Here is a 25,537-nt window from a genome sequence, read left to right on the forward strand (position 1 = left end):
ACAAACAACACATACTTTTCACTTCATTGCACAGTGGTATGTACACACTGGTATACACACTGGAATGTAATGCTTAAAAACAGTTTTTAAAAGTGCATGCCAACTTCATTTGATTTAAGCCAGAGTACAGTACAAAAAAAAAATCTTATCCTTGAAAATTTTAAACATGCTTATTTTAGTCTTAGGATGCCTCCCTTTTCTTTCCCATCAACCAAATTAACTTTCTCTCAACTGAGCTCAATTGTAACAATATTCTGGAGAACCAAATATAAATTTTGGACCACAGTCTCAATCTTAAGTCTTTTTTCTGCAACTTTTGTCTTACCTAGAGTTTAGCTTCTCAGGTACTTCAAAGTAAGCCAACTCAAAGATAAGACATTAGGATAGTGTTCAACATTCGGCCGGGGTGCTACTTGAGGTGGGATGGGTCTTGCACCCTTTTCAGCTCCTTCCCCTTTCCCCTCCCTGTCTTTTCCCCTTGTTGCTGTCTCTTGTCTTGTGCTGGCACCAGCAGTTTGACAAACACATGATGAACCAGATCAGGGAGTGGATCCAGACAGGATTCCCTGCCACATCAGTGCCATGATCTGGTCTGCTGCACAGCTGCATGAATACATGAGTGACTGCTGGGGCAGAGGCAGGAGGGACGGTGGTGGTTTTAGCTAGCACTGCCACCAAAGTGTTGTTTGAGGAACTGTAGAAGAGGTGTCAGCATTTTTTTTTCACCCTTTCTCCTCTCTCCCCTTCCCTTTTTTGACAACTATTACAAATACCTCCTCAGGCTGGGGCTCTCTTGCTAGGAAAGCTGCATGAAGGTGGACAATTTTTGCCCCATCTCATGAAAATAAGGAAATACAGACTGCATGAATTTCAGTCTGGCATGAAGGGGAATAAAATACAGATATTAACCAGCTCCTATGCTCCTCTGATACCCATTACTCCTTAACTTTGCTGCTTCCTCTGTCAAACACCTTTACTACATCTTTTGTCTGCCCCTTTTATGTTTCTCTGCCTACACCTCTCTCCCTCTGATCCCATTAGATCCCTGCTTCACATCTTTCTCCTCCATGTCTCTGCCCTGGTTCTTTCCATCCATGTTGTCAAGTGTTTTTTTCCCCCACCGTGGGACAAAAGACTTCTCTTTCAGCCCTGGAGTGCAGCTCGTCACTCCTTCCTAGGTGCTGGGCACCAAAGACGCCTGTCGTCATGAGTTGGCCGGGCAGCCTCTTGTTAGGCACTCAGCTGCAGATCTTGCCAGTGGAAAGTCTTCCTCACAGGGAAACCTTTTGAATTTGCAATAGCAGAGGAGGAGACTGGATTAAACATAATTAACCCGTCCTCCAGAATAGGATATTTTGGGAAGTTCATGAGTTTAGAAAAGACTTCCCACAACAAACCCATGGATCCAATTTCTTACCCAGCTTGTGACTAGCAGGCTGAGTAGGACAGGGACTCTCTTGGGAGCGAGATAAAAACAAATGGTCACGTCATATGTAGAACAGCACTATGCAGCTGCTACTAAAAAAATTATCTTGGCATCAAGAGCAGTTTCCACATGTACTGACACTGAAACTTATGAGGCAACAACTGCCAAGATGAATTTGGGCTGGCTAGCACCTCAGAAAGAGTGGGATGCTTCTAGGGTCAGAGATGGATCAGCTATATATATAATTTATGTAATTATTTTACTCAAACCTCAGGCTTCCTGGTGAAATTAATTGTCTGTTATCGAAGGACTCTTCCATTGTTTCCATGAGTTTCATCAGGCAGGATTTCTTTAAGCATCTCATAAGTAAATCTGATAGCGAGCACATTTGCTGAAGGTTACCTTAGAGTACTTTAAGGTGAGTTTGGCTGCTGACCTTCACTGTGTGCTTATGAGGAAAAAAGTGTCTGTATGTGTATAAGGTATATGTATATATAAGTGTATATATGTATAGTATAACTTTTTTAAGGCATCCAGCAGAGCTAGTGTAATTTGAAAACTGTACAGAGTGCACATTTCAGAAAGAGATTGTTTTATGCCCGTGAGTGACTATGTGCTCATTTACAGAGGGAACCACTGACTGGAAAAGCACATATTTTCTATTTTTAGCTTATACTGTAACTTTTGAAATACTAAGTATATGGCAAAGCCATACATATTAAGGCTTATTTCTTAAACACTACTCTGCTTTTTTGTCGTCTTTTTCTGAAATGCAGGCTATGATAATTGCTTTTACATCTGACATGATTCCTCGATTGGTTTATTACTGGTCCTTTTCAGTCCCTCCTTATGGGAGTCACAGCAGTCACACTATGAAAGGGTATATAAACAGTACGCTTTCTGTCTTCAATATATCAGACTTCAAGAATACAAGCAAGCCATTTTCCCCTTGGTTTGGGAACCAAACGACATGCAGGCAAGTGTCAAATAACCATTCTTTGCAATGAGACGTCTAAATTATTTTTTTTAATATCTATATCATCTAATTCAGTTAAAAATATCCAGTAAGAAATGTTAAAACACGGTAAAAGCCAGCATATTTTGAACAGCAGAAACGAGTGGAAGTATTCACCCAGAAGTTTGTGCTACTCAGAAAATTCTTACTTTATTTTGTTTTTCTCATAATTGATAGTCTTCAAAAAAAAAAAAGCACTTTAAATTTTTATAAGTAATTCTTAATACAGTGGCAAAAAAAAAGGACATTTCAGCCAAATATAGCTTATTCTGCAGATACCACATTTACCCATTACTGTAGTTGCGTGCAGCTTGCTGTTCCTGGATGCATTATGCAGGGACATGTCTTGCTCCATCCTCTGGCCACGGTGCCTTACTGCAGAGATGCCTGAAACTAGTTCCTGACTTTCCTATATTGCTTTCAGATACCGGGATCTCCGCTACCCTCCTGGTCACCTGCACCAATATGAGCATAACATATACTACTGGCATGTCATTGCAGCCAAGCTGGCTTTCATCATTGTCATGGAGGTAAGTGTACAGGGTTTTGAGCATTACTTATTTAAACTTCTCTTCCCTCCATGCAGAAGATCCTTCAAAGACGTTCTGTCCAGGCACAGCTATCAGAGCTGGCGATGTGTGCTAGCATGGGCAAGAGCTTGGGAGATGTAAATAAGTGCAGCACCATTAGAAAAAGAAGTCTCTGAAGTCACGACATCAGAGAAGGATTACCCCACGTTTGCAGTTTCTTTTCCCAAGAACTGTAAAATGATTTTTAGTATCAGAAATAGAAAGGACGGTCATACCAAAAATATTTTTACATATTCTTAGAGGAAGTTTGCGCAAAGCATCATGAATACATAATACATGTGCACTAGCAGAGTGAAGTGTATAAAGACAGTCACTGCAAGAGTTGAGTCTCTAGATGAGCATCAAAAAGCAATTGTTCCTTCCTCTGCAGCTACAGTCTGGGCTTACAAAAGATGGGGGTCAGTCCAAGATGAAGGGAGAGGAATATTAGGTATTATTTAATTGTAACAAGTACTTAGGGCCTGATCCAGGGACTACTGAAGTCATCAGAAACATGCAACTGGTTAGATGAGAGTTCCCGTAGCAGAGAAGAGAGCGTTGCCCCAGAGTAATTTGAACAAACCTAAAACAATTTTAAAAGAAACTGTAACCAATATTTCCATGCAGGGGGGAAGCACTGGATACCAGGGTTCCCCTAAAGCAGGCAGAGAAGTCCTTATTAAAATCAGGATTACAAAACCAAAATTCTTGTTTATCAGACAATTATTCTAGTCATTAGTCATGTCTGCTTTTTAAAATACTGTTCCACTGTGATAGATACTGGTACAGAACCAGCTCAGAGTCTTAAGAGATAATGTGACATTTCATTTATAATTATAATAATGTCCTGTTCAGCCTGACTGACGTTTTTTCATTTTCACCTTCCCCAGCATGTCATATACTTTGTGAAGTTTATTATTTCATATGTAATTCCGGATGTATCACAAAAGACCAAGAGCAAGGTCAAACGAGAGAAGTACCTAACACAGAAACTCTTGCATGAGAACGATCTCAAAGTTGTGAAAAAAAACATCGGGAAAATAGCCGACAAAATTATCAAAGGAGTAGACAGCACTTTCCGACCTAAAGCTGAATAAGTCCTTTTTTATGTGGAATAACAGTATTTAGCAACCTAATACCTGTCCAGATATTACCAATAGCTAATCAAACACTTTGGATTAATTCCCTTTACTAAACATTGTTTCTTGCAACTGTTACCTGGTCATTTACCTGTTTCCCTTGGACAAATGCAACCACTGTGACTCAGATAAGAGTTACCAATTTTTTAAACAGCTTTAGTAGGACATATTTTTTTAACATGTGAAGATAAAAATTATTTAGCATCTTAAGATGACGCAGATTAATTCTCAAATATATAGAGTGCTTTCCACTTTATTTAAGCATCGGCTGTTAGATCTCTTGTTTGACTTGAATAAAACCTTAAGAACAAGAACGGTTTGTTGTAAGAATACCATCACGTCTTCTGAAGGAGTTTTGATTACTTGCTAATGCAAACCCCAACTATAAAATGAAGAGGAAAAGCCAAAACATGAAGGAAAGAGAAGGAAAATACAATGCAAAATCATGTTGTTAAGCCATTGGAATTGACACACTAAAAGCTGTCGCGTGCTACACTGAATTAGCTATGCATACTGAGACTTAAACGGATAACAAGATATTTCAATTAATCATGGACTTGGATCACAAGAAGCAGCAGGAATGTAAGCCCATCCTGTTCATCAATCTCTGTGTAAACAGGAGAATTGCCTTTGAAATCAATGCATACAAACTGACTTTACAGCACCCAGAGTGAGTAGAAAACTCAGGCATTTTATCTTTCCCCAGTCAATGTACTTTCGTTAGTTCACTTGCCCGTTCTGCTCTGAATGACCATAGCCTTGAAGGTCTCCTACCTGTAACAGTAATGAGTGTTAAAAGTCTTTTCACGTAGTAAATCAATATTTGTGGAGGGCTGTCTTTTGCATTTCTCCCACACCAGAGGCACCGTGCTCTTCCCTGATAGATTTTGACATAGGAAGAATGTGCAGCTGGACCTGTTGTGATACAACGTTGTGTGATAAAGTGACCTCTGACAAGACCATGAATCTATTGAAACTGGAGATTGGAATAAACCATTTAATATGCCTTAACCATGTTAGGAAGCTTTAAATAACTAGGAAGGATGTTAGCAGTGTGGATACACGTGCTAGAGCCATCAGTCACCTCCAAATTAGGCTGCAGATCTGCTTGGCTCTTTTGGCTCCAGTTGCAAAATGGGGATTAGGGAATTACAGATTAAGCATGTATGTAGAGCTCTGCTTTGTGTCTGCAGCGGTGATATTCCAGATTATTAAATTGTTTTCTCTTTTAACAATTTTAGTGAACCAATTTCTGCAAATTCTGAAAACCAAAATCTTGTTAAAAAAGCAAAAGTGTGCCTATGCTCTGTAAACCAGGTGATTACTATTGCGTTTGTAATTTTGTACTCTTCTTAAATGTAATAGATTTGCAGAATTTTTAGGCAGATTATTCATATAGCTTTTTACATATTAAGAAGTTCAGTTGCAGAAACTATGTAGCTTTTATAAGATGTATTTTATCCCGCTAATAATCAAAAGGAATCAAACATCTGAATTTTGTGGCAAAACTTCCAAATGCTGACTGCTGTGTGCCTCAAGCCTATCCTTTGAAACGGCAACTTTTAAACCAGAAGAGGTAGCACATGAAGGGAGTCCTCTCAGCAGTCATGATACACAAACTTTCACTCAGCAAGACTTTGCATGATTGCATGGAAGAACGTGAGAGGAAAGCTTGGTTCAAAAATCAAGGAAAGATGAAAGAAACTCGCAGGTTCCAGAGAACCACTTGCATTTCTGACACTGAAGGACTGAAGCTTACTTATTATAATGCCCAGAAAACTTTGTGTAGAAAACCACCTGAAGACAAAAAAAGATGCAGGACAGAAAACCAAGATAGACCATATGATAAATGACAGTCAACCAGAGCAGTGATGGAACCAGTGCTTCTTTGCACAGGGAATTCTACCCTTTGCCATTTGTTTTGCTTTCACCAGAAATCATAGCAAGTCTTTAATTTGCCACGAAGCAAATATAAATTGGGCAAATGGACAAACACTCAGAAGTTTCTAAACAAGACAGACTTTCTTATCAAAATATATCCCCTCAATACTGGTTTGACTTTTTCCCTGGATCACAGGATGGTTGGGGGTGAAAGGACCTCTGGAGGTAATCTGGTCCAACCCCCGCCTTGCTCAGGCAGGGCCACCTAGAGCTGGCTGTCCAGGACCATGTCCAGACAGCTTTTGAGTATCTCCAAAGATGGAGACTCCACAACCTCCCCAGGCAACCTCTGCCAGTGCTCGGTCACCCTCACAGTGAAAAAGTGTTTCTTGATGTTCAGAGGGAACCTCCTGTGTTTTGTGCCCATTGCCTCTGGTCCTGTCACTGCATAGTGTACCAAACTTCTGTTTAAAACAAACTTTTGTCCAGAAAACTGTTTCGTGGGACAATTTTAGTGAAGTACTCAGGACTTCCCTGTGCAAAATGAGTTTGGTTAGAAAGGCCAGTCAGCTCCTTGCAGACTTGCAGCTTTTGATTTTAGCTTTGAACTGGCTCTTTACCAGCTGCAGTTGTGTTCAGCTGAGATGCCATTTTCATACCCCAGTCAGTGATGACAGTGTCAACGTGCCTTAAACATCCTTTCAGGTGTGGTGTTGGAGGGCTGGGGCAGTCAAGGAGGCATCCTGTGATAAAGAAAAAAAAATGCAGCACAAAATGGACCATTTCAGGTAATTATTTGGTCTTAAGGAAGCATTTATTGCCCTCTTTGAGAGGTAAAGAGACTGGGAAACAAAGGAATTAAGTGCCTTTCCTGGGGTCACACTGTGAGCGGTGTCAGAGCTTAAGGCTAATTTTCCCTGGTCTTCTGCTCCTCCTTTGGTTCCTGTGGCCTCTCTCAGTTGCCTCTTTTTTTTACATCAGTTGGCAGCCTTTCCAAAAGGGAGAGTTGGCCCTCAGTGTCATCGAGCGTTTATATTCCTGCCTTTAAAATAATGGTTTTAAAAAACATGCTACATCAGCAAAGCGTGTAAATCTATGACTTGGGCTCCTCCCATAATAAATTCTAATCAGCTTTGGGTGTGTTTTTACGTTCCCATTTTTGTTCAGATCAAGAGCGTACTTTTGAAACTAGTCTTCCCCTTGTCCCCGCTTTCTGGGCAGTGCTTCTTATCACAGACTGGTCTCAGGGCACATGGACTGAATTCCTCTTGGTTTAAACTGAACCAGAAGGCAGGTTTTAATGGTCTCTGACAGGGACTTAGTCCAGAGAGCTAGGCTGAAGAGAGCAGTGAGTACTGCATGGGCATCAACCAGTCAACGTCAACTTCTTGCTCTAGTGGTTTGCTTCTGAAATGCCACGCTTCTTGCTAATGTAGCTCTAACATTTCATTTCAGAAGACAGTATATCAGGAATTCAGTTCCGTTTGCCATACGCACAGTGTTATTCACAGCACAGTTCTGTGAGAGAAAGAAGAGGAAAACGAACAGAGTGCCTAATTGCATTTTAGTAGTAGGGTCTCTTAAGCTCTGCAATTTCTGTAGCCTCTACCTCCAACTGCTGAAATGCGCTCTGCTTGTACACAGGGCGCTCTGCGCAGGCATCAGAACAAAACACTGGGGGGGCACTTGCCAACATATGAGTATTTGTAACTTTCTTTTTTTTTAGGCTAGGTCACTTTAATAATATTTGAAGATCTGCTTGAAGGGAAAAACAGAATTTGTTTTAAACTATGAATCAATTTTACTCTTTTTTACACTTTATATGTAGGCCAGACTCTTACTTTGTACAGATTTGTTGAAGTCAGGGTGAATTTGGACCAGTGACCATTTCATTGCCTTAACAAGCACCATAAATTACAGACCGTCGCCACTGTTTTAGACTCTGTGTATGTTGATAAAATTCAGAATGTAAGAATGTATTTTTTGTATTTTTTCTAAGAATGTTTGCTATTAGTTTCTGATTATAAAGATTTCTTTGTATTTATTGTCATTAAATAAAGTCTATTTTAAAATTACAATACATCTGATGTTGATTAGCATTGTTTGCTTTTCCATGAATGATACTGCTGCTGCCAAATGCCACATTTAAGTTTTTAGAATGTCATCCCTGTCTAGTTTGCATATTCCGCCTCTTTTTCAATCTTTTTCCATTAAACTGTTACTAGTACTGAAATTTATCTCCTTTTTTTTCCGCATCCTCTAGTTGGAAGTCATTCCTTTCAATACCAAGTCGATGACAAGGACCATTATGTTCTCATACAAATAAACAGTTTAGGTCTTTATACCCTTTCACTCCTGTCATGATAAACCCTGTGTTAAGTTTCAGAGTCATCATTTATTTCTTCATCTGGATCAAGTCTGTGATGCTCCCACCTCCAGGCAGTCCACTATCCCTGTGTCCCCCTGCCACCCATCCATCCATCCGTCGGTTCTTTTCTGCTTCTGCTCTGACTCTTCCTCTCTACTTCAAGGAAATCCTTTCCTAAGACTTAGAGAACAGGAAGGTTAGAGAGTAATTTTAAACAGAGACCTTCTTCGCGTTGAGGTGTGTTGCTTTTTTTTCCCCTTAGGGATTCCCAAGCTCTGCTTTAAGTGTAGCTTCATAATAGTTGTGGAAGCAGAGGTACCACCACTTCCAACCTGTTTTCTGCTAAGGGCTACATGTCATACAGATGCCAGTACCCAAGCTGTTCTGCTGCTCTTGCATCCATTTGGCTTTGTCAGAGGGAGAACAAAAGGAACTTCATGATGAAGCATAATAAGGGTTATTTTCCTACAAGCAGAAGGATACAGTATCATCATAGGCCGAATCTGTATGAGGATGGTGTGTTTTTAAATTAACTGCTACATTTAAAACCCTTCAAAGAACAGGCTTTAGTATCTTTCTACTTAATACACAAATAGCCAAAGTACCACATTACTTCTGGTGTTGCCTGCTTAGTTTTAATTCTTTCTGTCACAGAGCAGATGAACTGCATTGATTTTGGATACCCAGTATGTGCCAGATGAACACAAGCTGTGCCCTGCCCCACCTGGTACACCCCACCTCGTCACTGCGCTCCACCTGCACATCACCAGAGAGTTCAGCAAAGGTATCAGCAATTCACATCGAGTCTAGATTTTTCTCTGGTATGCCCACCTGTCATTTCCAATCTACTAAATAAGGCTGCCTTTCCTATACAGGGGAGCAGCGCTGGTGGCTGCAGGCTTCATTTTTATTTGCGTTTATATGGACCTTAACCACAGATCAGTAACAGGTACACAAAACACTGAAAAGATACATATGTGGTTAGTCGTAAATAATCTCCACATGGCTTGGGGCAATATTTTCCTCATAAGAAAATAATGTATCTTAATAGCCTGATAATAGTAACAAATTCTTTCCAGGAAAGTTGAAGAAAGTGTTTTATATTTACAAGCTGGAAGTGCATCAAAACAAGAGCCTTTTAAAGTTGTTTTCTACAATTTTTATTGCGTTCTCTGATACAACTGTCCTGTAAAAGCAATGCTAATCACTGGGCTACAGTTTATCAGTCAGCAAAGATGCAAAGAAATTAAACCACTTCTCTTGCTTTTAGAACGGATTCATCAGTTCTCTGGTTATTCCAGGCAGTCCTAGCACAGTGTATGGAAGTGCACATGCGAACACGTATCCTCTACCCTCTTTCCAACACACATGTACACACTGATGGGTGTTCTGCCAACTGTAAAGAACGTAACTCCCGCCTGCCTCGCACTGCAAGATGCTCTTTTCCAGTAAAGAAAAAAAGTCTTCCATCCAATTTTATCAAGATACATTATTCTCTATAAATATGTAGGCTATGGTAATCTCCTAAATGCTGAAGAGAAAGAAAAAGAAGAAAAAGCATGCGACACAGACCACGGAAAAAATCCCACTGCATTCCATAGTGCAGTGAGCACAGGCCAGGACACCAAAAGCCACCTCTAGCATAGGAAGAGAGAGTTTATAGGAGAATTCTTAAATTGTACAACACGAGGGAACTTACAGCCAACTCTGATAGCATTAACACAGTATCAGGTATTTCATTTTTTTAGATTTGATGTAGTATCCCTCTAAGTCTCTCACATCATTTCTCTGCTTCTGGGTGGACGTCACACAAAAAGTGACTAAATAAGCTGTGCTGGGAGCCACAACCACCTGCAGCTATTGCCTTACCTCCCCACTCCGGGATCCCCTTTGGCTCCCAGCAGCGGGTCTGCTGTTACAGCAGTATTGTGCTCATTCATGCAGCCATTTTCTAAACCGGTCTGGCTGTTCAGAGCCAGCAGAGTTCCACGTAAGCCTCTGTGGCAAGGGCACTGCAGGATCTTCACTTGCCGGAGCCCACAAATCGGCGGAAATAGTGACCATACCCCCAGCCTGGCATTCAGCCCTGAGCATCCATCCCCCCGCAAGGGTCGATGGCACTTGGGGCTCCTCACGTTCTCGGGTTTTACGGAGCAGCCTGGCTACCAGGAGGTGAGCCAGGGGTTAAGGTTACTTGTCCCGTGAAATGAACACTTCGGTGGCCGTGCCAGCATAGGCACGCAGGGGCTCTGCCTCCCCCCAGACACCCCGGGGCTGCCTCGGGCCAACCCCTCCGTTGGCGCACCGGGCGGGGCAGTCCGGCAGCACAGGCGGCTCTTCTGGCGTGGGGGGCTGTGGTGGCGCGGGGGGCTGTGGTGGCATGGGGGGCTGTGCTGGCATGGGGGGCTGTGGTGGCGCGGGGGGCTGTGGTGGCGTGGGGGCTGTGCTGGCATGGGGGGCTGTGCTGGCAGGGGGGGCTGTGCTGGCAGGGGGGGCTGTGGCAGCACGGCCAGCCTGGCGGGGGGTCACACACGGGGGGGACGGGGCAGGGGGACGGGCAGCCCCTGGGCAGCCCCTGCCAGGGACCAGTGCAGCCTGGGCTCACCTCTGCAGCACAAGAAATCTACCAAAAGGCAACCAAATCTGCTCCTCACGCCGCGATTATTTCACTGAGTGAAAGAAAAGGGACTTGCCCGCCTCCTGAGCTGGTTACCCAGCTGACCAGGCTGGGCTGTGCCTTTAAGAGTCCCGTGCACCACTGCAAACAGGCGGGGCCGGTCTTGGCACCTGGTCTGGGTCCTCTGAATATCCCTATTCAGGGGCAACTGTTGTGCCTTGAACTCACGTTTCACCTGAAGCCAAGTGAATTTTTCAAGTTCAGACGTGCCCCCGGGTGCTCATAACTTTAACTGCGTAGAAGATTATACAGGCGGCTAAAAACTGGCAGAATCAGGCCCTTAACCGTTGTCTTAAATGCGGTTTTGCAAAGAATATGGCATTGTTATTTCTGAGATTGCCAGAATGTCTCTGAAAACCCCAGGACGACCAGGGGCTGCTGGGACGGCAGAAGCCTGCTGTGCAGCCGGGGCAGAGGCGACACCAGGCAGGGCTGTGCAGGAGGTGTCGGCCAGAGGCAGAGGTGACAGGCGAGGGTGGGAGCAGCTCCATCCCCGGGTTACGGCGCTGAGGGCTGCGCCAAAGCAAGAGCTGAAAAATTCTTGCCATATCTGCTGTTAATTAGTAACGACTGACTTAGCTCTGGGAAAGGCAAAAACTGGTCAGCCTCTCGTAGAGTACCGTACTTCCAGGTTAGCGGCGGATTATAGACCTGTTACAGCTCACAGCAGTTTTCTTTTAAAGAGGTGCTGAAGTATCTTTTTTTTTTTCTCTTAAGAAGGTATATACAATATGCACATTGCATATTATATCACCGTTTTCACACACGACTACAAATAAAAGGACAAGGCTGCATTTGTGTTCTTCATAACTCAAAGCTTTAATTGGGAGGCATAAATACAAAAAATAAGCTGAACTGATTTTCTTTCCTTGTCAGCCTGCTCCCATATTTTTTCCCCAGTGATCTACAAGGGGAAAAAAATGTCACCATCCCCCAAGAGGAGCCATTAACAAATCCTTTCTTATCTTGCAGCTAAAGTAGTGACATCTTATTGACAGCGCAGCAGAACAAACAATGTCTTATTGAAAGCTCCAGTGCTGGAGGATCTGGGCTGTCCTCAGGACTTGAGACCAAGTAATGAAAACAGGTTTTGCTACTAAATCAAAGACAATGACTGCTCTAGTTCTCCAACGGCCTTTAGCAGTCCCGGGCACACAGAAGGTGTGCATAGCTCACCGAGGCATCACCCACACGACAAACTCAATCAGGTACCGGGACCTTACTACAAGAAGGATGCCCGAAGTAGCAAGCAGTTCAAGTATGATCTACAGTACATATGGGAACGGTGCTGGAATTTTTTCTCACCGCTGTACTTGACGTATGGATGGGGCTGGAAATACAGGTACATCTATTTCTTACAGTCCCGTTCAGCCTTATCAGAGTCTAAGGTAAGTTATTTGCTAATTTTTGTACCTTATCAAATTAATTGGACCAGCTGCGGACATTTTTGACGACTGAACATGAGTTGGTAATTTGGGTTTTGTTTTTCATGTCTGTGTATGATCTTATTAAAAATATTGATGGACCTTTGTTCTTTAGATAGATTCTCCCTCTTGTAGGCTCCTCTCAGCATCCTGTGGGTAAGAAGAGATTTTTGCAAGCCAGGTATCAGAGTTAGGTCCATTGTATACATATGGCTTTGTACAGCTGAAAAATCAGTCAGACATAAAATGTAACTGTGCCTCCCAAATTCATCCAGGCAAAGGGGACACAGACATGCAGAAAACAGATATGTTGTAGAACTGCAGCCCACAGTTTCAACTAATCTAAGCCACCTCTGTCATAGTTCAAGCACCTTCTGTGTCCCCAGGCAAGCTTTCCTGCACATTTCTCTGCTATCACTTGTTCATCTGACACCCTGGAGAACTAGCTCAGGATGCAAAAATGGGAGACACCGAACTAAAACAGTACAAATACCGAATATTATTCTGCCAGTCTAGCATGCTGAACCAGCTCATTGTAGGGCCAGATGGGCACAATTGCTGGTGCACGGAAAGAGCGGCATGTCATGGCAGGGCACAGCAAGGTAGGACAGCGGCACCTGCTTGGATTGCTTTTTACCCTCATGGACCCACGTCCTGGCTGGGGAGGTGGAAGAGGCAGCTGAGTGGGTCTGACAGAATTCTGCTACCAAAAGGGTTCTCATTCCCCCTCTCCATCAACCTTCACTGTGCACTTCTGCACAGAATTCCTCAGGCCCTTTGTGAAGACAATGCAACCCACCAGTCCAGCAGAAGATTACCCCCATTTTTACCTATTCAGTTTTATTCTGGATCAGCGAGTCAAACCAGCCCATTACAGATCCAACCAGCACCAGAACCAGTGCAAGGGGTGAGGGAGCGCACAGCCAGAAACTGGGGGATCGGACATGCCCTTTTCAGGGGTAATGGTGTATTAGATTGGCTGAGCCACCCTCAGCCTTGCACGGGACGAACTGCAGCTCCCACAGCTCCATTACTTCACAGAAAAGTTAACTTGGTTTGCAAATTCTTTTTCTCTCTTTGTCTTTATTTGTGTGTTTACAAAGCCAATGCCTCACATTTGTACCACACGTATATAATAGACTAAGACAGAATGTGAACATACATTAAGAAAGTGCTCAATTTATCAGTATTAAATTTAACAGATCTTAGATTAAATACAACTTCTATTGTTGAGTAAAAAAAGATTAGTATTAATCCCTGTCTTTGCTAGAGCAGGAGTGAGCAATTTGTGATGTCTTAATTTGCAAACACACAGGTTCAAAATGCAGAGCCGAGGCCAGAAGGAATGCAAAAGTGGGGCAAATTCAAACCCCCTAAGGAAGCTGAACATCAACCAAGGTTTAGCCAGGAGGATGCTGGAGGACCTGCGAAGGAGCAAGGCTTGTTCTCAGAAGTGGCTTCTCAAAGAGACGCTAACAACACTGGCAAACAGCTGGCTCAGGAAGACTGCTTTCATTTTCCAGATATCCTTCTTCAATAAAAGCTGAATTCTCAGGGAAAGAAAAACTCACAAAATATTTAAATAGACCTTTTTTAATAGAGAAAGAAATTCTTACAATAACCAATCAGGACATTCCCAGTGGTTCTCCTCCCGTATTTGCTGCTGTAGCTCCTACATGGGTGTTAGTGGCTCTGTACAACACCCTCTTAGGAGATCATTCCCGATTTAACGGGCAAGAGATGAGCTGTGGATTCAGACAGTCAAGCCCAAAGAGACAATCTTCAGTGAGGTGGACAATAGGTTCTCCAACTTCTCTCTTCTTCACCCAGGAAAAAGATATAAGCATGCCTCAACCTCGACTCTGACGTGGATTGCTTTTCCCTCCTCCAGATTCAGGATTGCCTGATTTGTGCACATCTAAGAAACACATTCTGATTTGTCTTGCTTTTACAAAAATTAGAAATACCTGATTCACCAACTTTGAAATCTCAGAATGAGTCAAATTTGTGCAAAAATTCCCAAATCTTTGCTTTCTCCTGTTGCTTTTGGTTTTCACTTGGTCTTGCAAAGAAAGAGGACTTGTACTTTGTAGCTTATGGTCAAAATGGGATCAGGGCAGTTCTTCTCTGTCCCACACTGGTGGGCTCTCTTAGCAGCAGCACGCTTATAAGAATCCAGCGCCACCACATCTAAGTCCAACATCTGGCCCTGGTCAGCCTCAGGCATAAGCCTAAACACTTACCCCTCCTTATCTCATTATCCTTTTTTGCTTTATCTTTCCACTGTGACAGGAGTTTCAGCTCTTTAAATATAAGCATCCTCTGTCTTTAAATACCAACAGCGTCACCTGGCCTATCTATAATTAAGCCGTTATTAGAGTAGCTTACTTTCATTTCACAAATGAGTATCATAGCTCAACAAGTACGAAAATCCCACAAATTGATTTGTCGCTCTTTGCATTGATTTAATTTATTCCTGTTGTCTGGCCTTAAATGGGATTACGACTTGAAAGGTCAGGGTATCCTGTAGATAAAATTTTTGATTGTCCAATATTGGAAGGGTTAGAAAATTGTAACCACATAGTCTGAAAAAGTAATTTACTACTTTACTTCAAGAATCTCCATCATTCAGTTCACAGACTCATTAAGTCCACGTTACCTAATGATTTATCCTCAGTCATACCTAATATGTGAATGGAAACATTACATTTGGTCACAGTTTCTAAAGCTGTTATAGATAAGTCTAATCAAATCTTTTCAACAACTGTAACTGCAGGAACCTAAGGTATATCACAGCGATTCATGATGCAGACAAACAGCTTTCCCAGGAGGAAATATTGTGTTCAGTACAGCCAAGTATGACGAATTCCCCTCCTCTCCTTTTTCTCTAGCAAAACCACTGGAGTTGTTTGCACTCTACATTTCCAAAGCATCTTCCCCATCAATGGTGCATTTCCATGAAGGATGAAGCTCTCCAAAAGTCTCTGGAAATGTACTGGGGAGGAAGATCAGAAAAGTCGTCTTTGGTTTATTTTCCTTTTTGGATTTGACTGACCCAAAGGAACCAGGGCTGTACTTGCCTTCCAAGTCAAGAAGGTACATCTCCGTTCAGTCACGGTGAAAGAGGATGTTGGCATGGATTTTTATTTTCATGAAATCAAAACTGCAGAGAAGATAATCATAATTATTAATGAGCTTCAAATATATTAAAGAAACGAATGAAACATAAATTGCATTCATTTCTAAAATGATGGTAATCAAAGGAACACAACAAAGGACACCAGTGGTCTGGTGAACAGCCCCACGCCTTGCCCTTCTCCAGAAGATCCCGTCTCTAAGGTGACACACAGATATGTAGTCCAAGATTTTTTTTTTCCTTTTTATTGTAAGAATCATATTACCAAATGTCTTAAGGTAATGGCTGAGAAGACAAACTGTACTTCTAGACGGATACTGATCTTGGTGCATGTGCAAGCCCAGCCGCCCCGCCGCCCCGGCTCGCTCCTGAGCAAGGGACACGGCTGGGGTCGGGGCATTCCTCCAGCCTGGCTGATGGCACCGCCACTTAAAAGCACAATAAGAAAAATGGGCAGCGAGGGCAGAGGGAGAGGCAAGCCACAGGGCCAAGTTTCACCTAAATCAGCATGATAATCACATTTCTTCGCAGAACATTGTCCTTAACAGAGGTGGTTCTTAGCCTGATCCTTAATAAAGGGGATAATAGCTCATGAGAACAACAGTCACAGGAGATATTTCTAGTCAGCTTTTGTTCTTGTACTTGGCCAGTTTATGTGCAGCCTAAGGGTATAAATAGAGAGACTATAGAGGGGATTAACAGACTTTCTTTCCAGCAGGGCTCATGTGCCAAAGCAATGACTCTATTAGCATTGTTTCCCCTGAAAGGTTTGTTTCTCTCAGAAACCAGCACAAAGGCACCAAACTCTTTCCTGAGGCCCCATTTTTTCCTCTGAAGAGGAGCCAGGCTTCAATTCTTGATCGAAATACTTTGGAGTTTATCCTTCCATCTGGGACAACGCAACCAGATTTTCCACCTCCCATTTGCAGACCATCATCAGGGACAAGGTTTCTGTGGGGATTTTACACCCTACAAGCTCCACATCAGCAGAGTCACTTTTTAACTACAGAATTTTAACACTGAGTATTATTTGATGAACAGGATGTTAGTGATGACTGAGGCCTTCCACTCGCCTGGGCTAAGGAGACATCGTATAAAATATCTCCTGTGTACTGTCACCCCGACAGAATGTGATAGAGGATAGGGAAAACAGGGATTTAAAGGCTAAGCCTCACCTCCCCAAGTTTTAGGGCTCTGGAGTGTAGACATCTATATTCGAGCAAGCCACCCTAGGATCCCTTTGCAATTAACAGAGAAAAACTGGCACTTTTCAGGTGTGATCCTTCTGATCCATTTTAATTGACGTTGGGATGTGGTGAATCACCTGGAGTAAACGGGAACTGGCTCAGTTGTCTGCAGGTGACCAGGCAAGGTTGTATTTCTGCTTCTGTTCTCTATCACACGTAGGCAATTTAATTTACTAAGCCCCCAGCTTCTCAGTTTTGTTTTGTTTTGTTTTGTTTTGTTTTGTTTTGTTTTAAACACAATCTCATCTTTGCAAAACTTTCTAAAAATGAAGTATTCCCTTTTCAGGCATAGATCTCACACAAACACAAACATCATGGAGAACATGGAGAGGCACAGCAGAAAGTGCAGTGACTTCCCGTGGAGTGAACAGCTGGAAAAAGACAACGTGACCACATTCATCACTGGAGGAGCAGCAGGGCCTCGCTCTGCACTAGGCACTTCATAGGATCCACCAAAGTGTCTGCACATGTGATAAAATATGGTCACAAGTTTAACACCTCTTTGGACCAGCTCTAGGTCCCCAGCACACCAAAGGATGGAGCCCTTGCAGTCTATGGCTAGCAGCATTCCCACAGATGCATCATAAAGCTATTTGAAAAATTGATCATTTTGATTTTGACCATCCATGTGGTGGGCAAGGTCTCTCTGGTGTGCCATCATCAGCTGTATGATCCCGTCCGATATGTGCAGAGCTCAATTCAAGCAACTAGAAACAACGGTCTGCATGACAGGGTAATCATTCATCCCAGGTGCCTTGTGTAACGCCAGGATGAAGGCTGAGAGCCATCTAAACAGCTAAGTGTGAATTACTACACCATAACTCAAAGTCACTGGTATCTTTTATTAATCATTTATAGAGCTGTGTATTATTAATATATGCAGAAGCAGCTATGTCTCTCTCTGGTGGAATTTGCTTTTGTGAGCGATTTGGGGGAGACCAAGGAGATGAAGAAGCAGAAGCCCAGCAGAGCCTTCCTGAATGAGGAGGAGAGCTGCAGAAGTAGGTCATGAAACCTCTCAGTAGGTAGGTGGGTCCTTCCCTCATTAGGCTATTTTTAAGCACGCAGGACCAGATCCTTAGCCGGTCTAAAGGAGTTTGGTCCCACTGACTCCATTGCAGCCAGACATATTGACACTCCTTGAAAATCTGGCCTGTGATTATTTGAGTATAAAGAAACGCCCCCCAACACACCCCAATTACAAGCCCAAAAGATATACTGAGTGTGCAGTAACACCAAGCAGGACATGCAACACACTGCAATAATAGTAAAACTTGAATGTTCCTCAAGACATGGGGCCAGAGTGCTTTTACTGCTGCATGATGAATACATTACAGCAATGAAGCTGTCTCTATGTATTTGTAAAACAGATATTGCCGCCTTATTCACTGGTCCGTGTCCTTTGCTTACCAACTCATTAGAGCTGCCTTCTAGGACTTCTTCCGCTTGAGGACTGAATCTCAGAACCACTTTGGAAGATTAAAAGGCACTCTTGGTTTTACAGAAATCAGCTCCTCCTATTTAAACACCTAATTAATTTCATGGCAAGCATTTCCCAGCATATTTTCCTTTTCAATCTATTTACAGGCCTGCTGTCCGCAGTGCTTTCCAATACAGCGAGACCAGTTTGTTTAACCTGCTAACATTCGTGCATCAATTGCTCCACAAAAAGGCAACTTTACGGAATTAATTTTCTATCTCTTCGCTACCTTTAAAATTGAGTAAAAAAGAAAAAAAAATTTTTTTTTTTTTTTTTTTTACTGGAGCTGAATGGGAAGTATTTTCCCTCCCCAGAGAGTTTCTAAGAGTCCAAACTGTTTTATATTCCACAACCCAAGGCAAACCCAAGACCTTGGGAAATTTTCCACAAACAAATTTAAAAGCCTGGAAAAGGCTGGAGTAAAGCATTTTCAGCTGGGATTTGGGGAAAGCAGACTGAGGTCCCTATGCCAATGTGTAATTATCTAAAATGACAGTATAAAATTATTTCATTAGAAGAAACTCAGAGAGTCTTTCCCATCTAACTCTTATCCCAGCTACCATCCAGTATTTGAGCGCACTCCTGCCAAGTTTGAAGCCAGGGAAGTCTGATTTCAGTCAAATCCTTCAGCATCCCAGGATGGGCCCCGGACACTCACCCATGGTGGGAGGAAGAGGAGAAATGTTCCTCACTGCTCCTCTTTTCCCTCCTCCTCCTCCTCCTCCTCATCTTTCTTCCCAGCTTGGACCAGAAACACTGTACTTTAGCCAAGAACCTTTCTGCAAGGATTTGTGTGTGATAATAGAAAAAAAAATGTATTTTGCATTAACAGATTCAATTTAGATGAATCAGCTTAGTGATGACAAAAAAAAGAGTGAATGATATTCACTCCATAGAAAGTGTGTGAATGAGCAAATATATATATGTCCATATTGATCTACAGATCTCACGGTGTGAAAATTAACATAATTCCACAAAGCCCTAAGACCGAAGTATTGCTGCTAAAATACATTTAAGTCCATAACATAGAGCAGGTAACACCAGAGGCCTAACTTTTCCTAGCTTTGTCATGCAATTTGACTGAAATAAAAAAAATCCAGATTTTATGTGACCCTTTCCCATTAGTGACATTAATAAATGCTTTGAGACCATTTATAGTTCGATACCTGATACTGACTAGGACTGAAAATTTCAGTTGTCAAACAGAGTTGATTTTAAGATTGGTTTAATTTCACTTTTAGGCTGGTTTTCAATGCTCTGTGTCTGCCGAGAAGTGTGTTTGGTTTTTATCCTTGCTGGGAGGTTTGATGAAAACCTGATCAGTGCTTTATATGCTTATTATAACTTGTTGAAGGGTGGAAAAAGTTCCATCACTTTTGTATCAATCAGTAAAAAAGCTACATAGGTGCTAGGTGGTTTTTAAGATTCATATTTGTAAACTTAAGTGTTAGAGGAATATTTAGTTAAGACATCTGTGTGCTCTTGGATCTGGATCTTAGGTATGTAGCAAACGTGACTGAACAAATTTTCAGGATTGTAAATTAGAAAAAAGCACAATACACAAAGAATCTTGCAATTTTAAAAAAAACTTGGATATTTACATCAGTTACAAAGGTATGCAATATTTTCTGATATATTGTTTACGTTTGTTACTGATGTTTTAGCTTAGAAATAAAATGAGATGTACGATACTGCATTAAATGAAGTATTGATTCGCATTGCTTTTTAAAGCCTGGATTTATTTTAAAACTGCTTTCTTCATTGTAAAACCAGATTAGTTTTACTAATATTAGCACAAGTATTCTCACTGTTTTGGGAAGCCCCAGGGCGAAGCGTGGTCCTATCACGGGGAACAGCAGTACGGGTACCTGCAGCGGGAGTGAGCTCCTACTTCAACTTGCATTTTTGAATGAGGAAAAGCAGAAGGGGAGTGCTCCAGCGGCCGGATTTTCTCTCCATGAGATATGGCCATCCAAAGTCAGGCTTTCAATTTTATACCTTTTTTTTTCTTTTTCTTTTTTTTTTTTTTACAAACTTAAGGTCCCATCCTGCAAACTCATCACCACCAGCTTATGGCCAGTATGGGCTCACATGAGGGACCAGAGCCACAAGTCCCAGCGCTGGAAGCCACCCTTCGGCCGCTGCCCCTCCCCGCTCCTGCCATGAACCAGAAACACGACATGACCCCCCGTTTCCCCTGGCAGGCGGTGGGAGCCCCGTTTGGCACCACTGCTGACATCCAGCCCTTGGGTTTCCCTCCCCTCTGCTCACCCGCCGTACCTGCAACACCCCTGGGCTCTTTCTGAAGGCTTGTTCCAATCCTGAGGGCCGTTTGCGGGCTGGTTTTCTAACCACGTGCCACACTGCTACCAGGACTGGCTCTCTGGGAAGTTTTTAAATTGTCCTGGATGCAGCTGACTGGGAATTTTTCAACACAGCCTATTTCTCTTCAGGAAAAAATACCAGTTCATCAAAAGGGAAATCTCGAGCAGAAATCTGTCGGTGCAAGCAGAGTGGAAGAAATGGGACAAAGAAAAAGAACCAACTTTTTTTCTCTTGAGAAGGTGGGATTTCTGCTGAAGTGCCAATAGACAGACTGCCCGGCCCCGCACACAACACCCTCACCTGCAACAGCCGTCAGCTCCACACTGTGCAGCTTCGTCTGGAAGAGGCAGCCTGAGGTTGAGTCCCCCCAATAAGAATCCGAATTAGGGGTTTTTTCCTACCACTAGAAAAGTAGTCAGTGCTGCTGCTTGATTAGTCTTCTGCTGTGCTAATGAGCTAAGCGATCCCTGAAGGGGCTGGGGAGAGGTAGAGTGGATCAGAGGGTTGGGGCGGTCGTGGGACCGAAACCGCTCCGGGGTGAGGGCAGCCCCATGCAGCCAGCACGGCTCCAGCCCTCCGCAACGCCTCACCCAAAGCCTTCACCGAGCCATGCCCCGCCACCTCACTCGGCCTGTGCTAGGATTTGAAATGCCAGTAAAACAAAAAACAGGAATAAAGAGTGGATAACCCCACTTTATTTCCAGGGCTGGTGAAGGGGTGGCTGGAGGCATTTTGGGGGTTCGGTTGTGGAAAAGTCTCCTACAGCATCCAAGATACCACTTGTATGTAACGCCCAACCTGTGTAGCACCTGTGGCTCACGCCTGTGCGGCGATGAATAAGAAGATTTTAAAGGGACATACTCTAAGCTGTGACGCACCCAGAGCCGGGCGCTGCCTCCTTTTTTCCAAACTGAAAACCAGGAGCTGATGAGAGACTTGGTTGCTCTCTCACACCTTTGTGATCTATTTCTTCAGAAACATTTCTCTAGGACTATTAAATGGTAATTTAATGGGCTGTTTCCTCCAATACCCACTTTTTACTGGCTAAATGCAGCGCAATTTACCTGTCTGATGGATTAGGAGAGCAATTCCTCCTCATGTAAGGGAAAGCCTGTAAGTCACATACCACTCTGCTCTTCATCTAAAGGTGCAGTATGGAGTTCCACTGCGCTTTCAAAAGACAGGGCAAAGAGGAGCAAGGCAGCAACTGAATTATTTTTCCTGTACTCACTTATCTATGGTGCTTCTGATTTTAGGTGCTTCCTTTTTAGTGAATTTAGCCCCTCCCCCCAGCTCTCAATCCTTCCTCCCTTTAGCTCAAGTGAAAGGCAGCTTTAATAAAGTTCAGAATTGCCTATACATCAGACGCAAACCTGCCGTCAACCATCAACACGTTCCCAAATGATGCAACGCTATTGACAGCGGGGCAGGTCCTGCTGGCGGCTGTTCCCCAGGGGTACCCAAGGAGAACCCCCTCTGACAGAGACCCCACCACTGCCGTTAATAGTGAGCAGACACGGCCGCCTGCCCACTCTTCAGCAATCCAGCCCCATCGTCCAACAAGCTACAAGTCTCAGAGTTACCCATATAAGCATTCACAAAGGCAATAATGATGTTATTTAAGCAGTTTATTTCTGCCCTCTGGGATAGACGCTGTTATGATGTGATCTAATATAGGGTCTATTTCTAAAATGCAGCCTGTGTTGAAAATGGGCTGCAAAATAATGCTGTTAGTGAAGGTATTAAAGATAAACAGTTATTAGCAACAGTCTTTCAGCTGAGTACTAAACTGTATGGAATGGAATAAAGATGAGGGCATTTCACAACGGAGGCAGTACAAGTTACATTATAAATTTCAATATGCTGCCATGCTACACGAGTTACGTTAAATTATTTTCCCTATATTTGAACTTATCAGCTGTTCCCTCTTTCTTTAAACAGGACATTCTCCCATTCAAAATCATTAAAAGCCTATTAACATGAAAAGGCAACTCACTTTGAATGTTAATAAAATACAAATACGGATTGTTACACTTGTCTTCCTTCTTTTGTTTTGGCCAGACACATTTCTAGAGATTGGCTGGTATGGCAGGAGTGGTAAATAGCCGTCCCTCCTCACTTGCAACACTGCAGTGCAGTTTTCTAATGCCATTGTAAAAATAATTTGCCAGGTATCTTTATAAATTAACCTTTGCATCCATATTCTGAAGAGTAGTTTAGGAATCTTTCAAGTTGGGAAAATCTCGCAAGATATGAATATGATTATGCCAGGTTTTCTACAATTTTCCTACTGAAGAGCCCTTGAAAAAATTTTGCTCAGTCTAAAAGCAAGTGACTTTTATTCTAGAAAAGCGCAAATATGTGAGACATCAGCTCTGTAGAGGTGAGCCAGAGGTTAGGATGGAAAAGCTTATATATACTTAATTATAGCTTTTTAAAAAAACATATATACAAACACTAATTTTCAGAAGTTCACCTGAAAAAATATTGCAATTGTTGCATGACACGATTACTTTTACACTTGACTTTGCAAATGATCTTTCACTTCTTCACATACATTAAAATCGAAAAAAACTAGCAACCTGATATTTGGGGCCTAAATAAGTGTTCCTGTACCCAGTCATCAGGAAGCTCATCCTATATGCTTTAGGTTACACAAACCTGCTATTTTTGTCTGGGTGTTAGGAAGGCAATTCTCTTACGTAGTCCTCTACTATTATTTTTGTCCACATATATATTCAATTTTCACATAAGCATCCCAAATCCACCCAACCCCCATAAACTGACATCTGTACGACCGCCTAAATTCCTTAGATAAACTCACCTATGTCAGGTTAGCACGTACAAAGGCCTCAAGAACACAAAGAGGACCAGTCACAGAGAGCTGTCAGATAAAGCATCCCAGAATCTACGTTACAGCTGCTATCTCTCCCCAGATCCCCTCTAACGACTGTACAAACCATTTCAAGTGAAACGACATTAATTGGGTCAGAAAAATGAGAAGAAAAATAGAATAGAAATATAGCAGAATAATATAGTAAAGGGAATTTAAAAAATAATTAAAGGAAACGTGTCAGCAGAGTGCCTCCCATCCAGCTCCAGCAGCTTCACTTTGAACTTGGGGGGTGCCCCAGATTTTGCAGGGAGCTCACCTGCAGCCTCAGCCGTCACTGGAGTCAGGCTGAAGCGGCCCGGGAATCGCTGCAGCTGAGCCTTTTGATATTAAAAGTCAAAACTCTCTGCAGGAGGAAAAAAAGGAAGTCCCTTACACACCTACACACTGTTCTTTTTGGGGGGGAGGTTGTTGATATCTTGTTTGAAGTGATAAGCACTGTAAAGCTCTGTGTCTAGGGCTCTACACTACATACTTAAGCTAAAAATAATTTTAAGAAGCTAATCAGAGAAGGCTGTACAACATCAGCTAGGCAGTGCGGAGGCTAGTCTGGTAGTTTTTTTCTTCGCATGAATGCTTACAAATTTGAGTTTGCTTTGAAAACTAAATGGTACTTCAAAACACAAGAGATTTAAGAATAAAATTCCCATTAGCAGCTCTTAACAAGAATGATCAGTGTAAATCCCTTTGTATTAAGACAAGAATAAACTCCTGGAATTCGAAGACTCTCTAAGGAAGAAAGAGAAGTGAAAAAGAAGAGCCCCAGAGACTCAGACCTCCCAGCACAAACCACAGCAGGCTGGGAGCAGGAATCCGCCGCTGATCTCCAGGCCTCCGTCTCTGCGAGCTGTCACCTGCCTTGGTCCTTCTCATTTCCCAGATGACCACGTTTCTCCCTGCAGCCACCCCTCCGGGTGCTTGCTGGGCAGTAAGGGACCAGCCTGAATATCCAGCCCAGGCACAAGAGATGCATTTTTACCATTTCTGGGGCTTGCCAGGTTACAACCTCGCACTCCCCATCCCTGCTACTGCTGAAGCCATGCAGCAAAAAATGAAAAATTCATAGGATGAAGTACACTGACACGAAACTGAATTTACTGAGAAAGTACAGCGCTGGCATTGACTGCTTAGGGAACTTGTTTGAGTGAGTCCTCAGTGATTGTTACGATGGTTGTTTCTTATGCAATACAGAGGCACGAGGTGGCATGTTTTTAAGACTTAGTCTCGTGATATCTTGCCATCACCCAGAGTTACCAAACACCAACTGAACTGTGGCAATTGATTACGCATTTCTCCTGCCAGTCTACTGCAGATGTGTGAGAAACCGCGTTCGCTCTGACCCACTTTCATCACTCTGCGAGATACTGGTTTCCACACGGGGTACGTACACAGCTAGGTCGACTCTCACCTCTCAGATGATGCAGGATAACGACTTGACTCAGGCAGCTAACTCCTGGTGTGGCTGAAGCCTCAGACACCTCAGCCTTGCCTTTCCCTGGGAAGCGTGTTCGCTGCTTGTCTTTGTGCATCCCCTCTCCCGGCCAGGGAACCGCGCATCCCGCAGGAGCAGCCAGGCGTCTTCTCACATGCTAGCGCAGGCTCTCGGTAAGTGAGAGGCGATTAAGGGGAATGAACTTTTCCTCCAGCGGTGAAAGCAGCGGAGGGCAGGTCTCCTGTTTCTCGGCTGCATGTTACAACCCTGTAGCGTGAAACAGGGTACTCCTAGCTGTAAAAGAGTGTGTGAGTCCAAACTTCATTCTTGGAAAGCAAGCAGCACCAACAGAGCAAGAGATTCTTTATCAGTCCATCAATTATCATATTGCTCAGCCAAATAAAAGCGACTTACTGTATAATATTGAAACACTGCCACAGAAGCAGTAGCCTAGACCTCTGCCCGCCCAGGCAAGTGCCCCAGCCAGTGGGTACAGTCAGCCTGCTCTGGGCTGTATGTGCTCCT

General features: G+C 43.0%; 1 protein-coding gene across 1 annotated transcript in view; it reads left to right on the top strand.

Moving 5' to 3' along the window:
* The window catches only part of ANO6 (anoctamin 6), a 50,649-nt gene extending 42,514 nt beyond the window's left edge, over positions 1–8,135 (top strand). The window contains exons 18-20 of the mRNA XM_009816909.2: positions 2,203–2,402; positions 2,866–2,971; positions 3,901–8,135. Coding sequence (XP_009815211.2) covers positions 2,203–2,402; positions 2,866–2,971; positions 3,901–4,107 — 513 coding nt within the window. The 3' untranslated portion in view covers positions 4,108–8,135. The remainder of the gene's footprint in view (positions 1–2,202; positions 2,403–2,865; positions 2,972–3,900) is intronic.
* Positions 8,136–25,537: the final 17,402 nt, after the last annotated feature.

This window comes from Gavia stellata, chromosome 4 (genome assembly GCF_030936135.1).
Source record: "Gavia stellata isolate bGavSte3 chromosome 4, bGavSte3.hap2, whole genome shotgun sequence".
NCBI classification, from domain to species: Eukaryota; Metazoa; Chordata; class Aves; order Gaviiformes; family Gaviidae; genus Gavia; species Gavia stellata.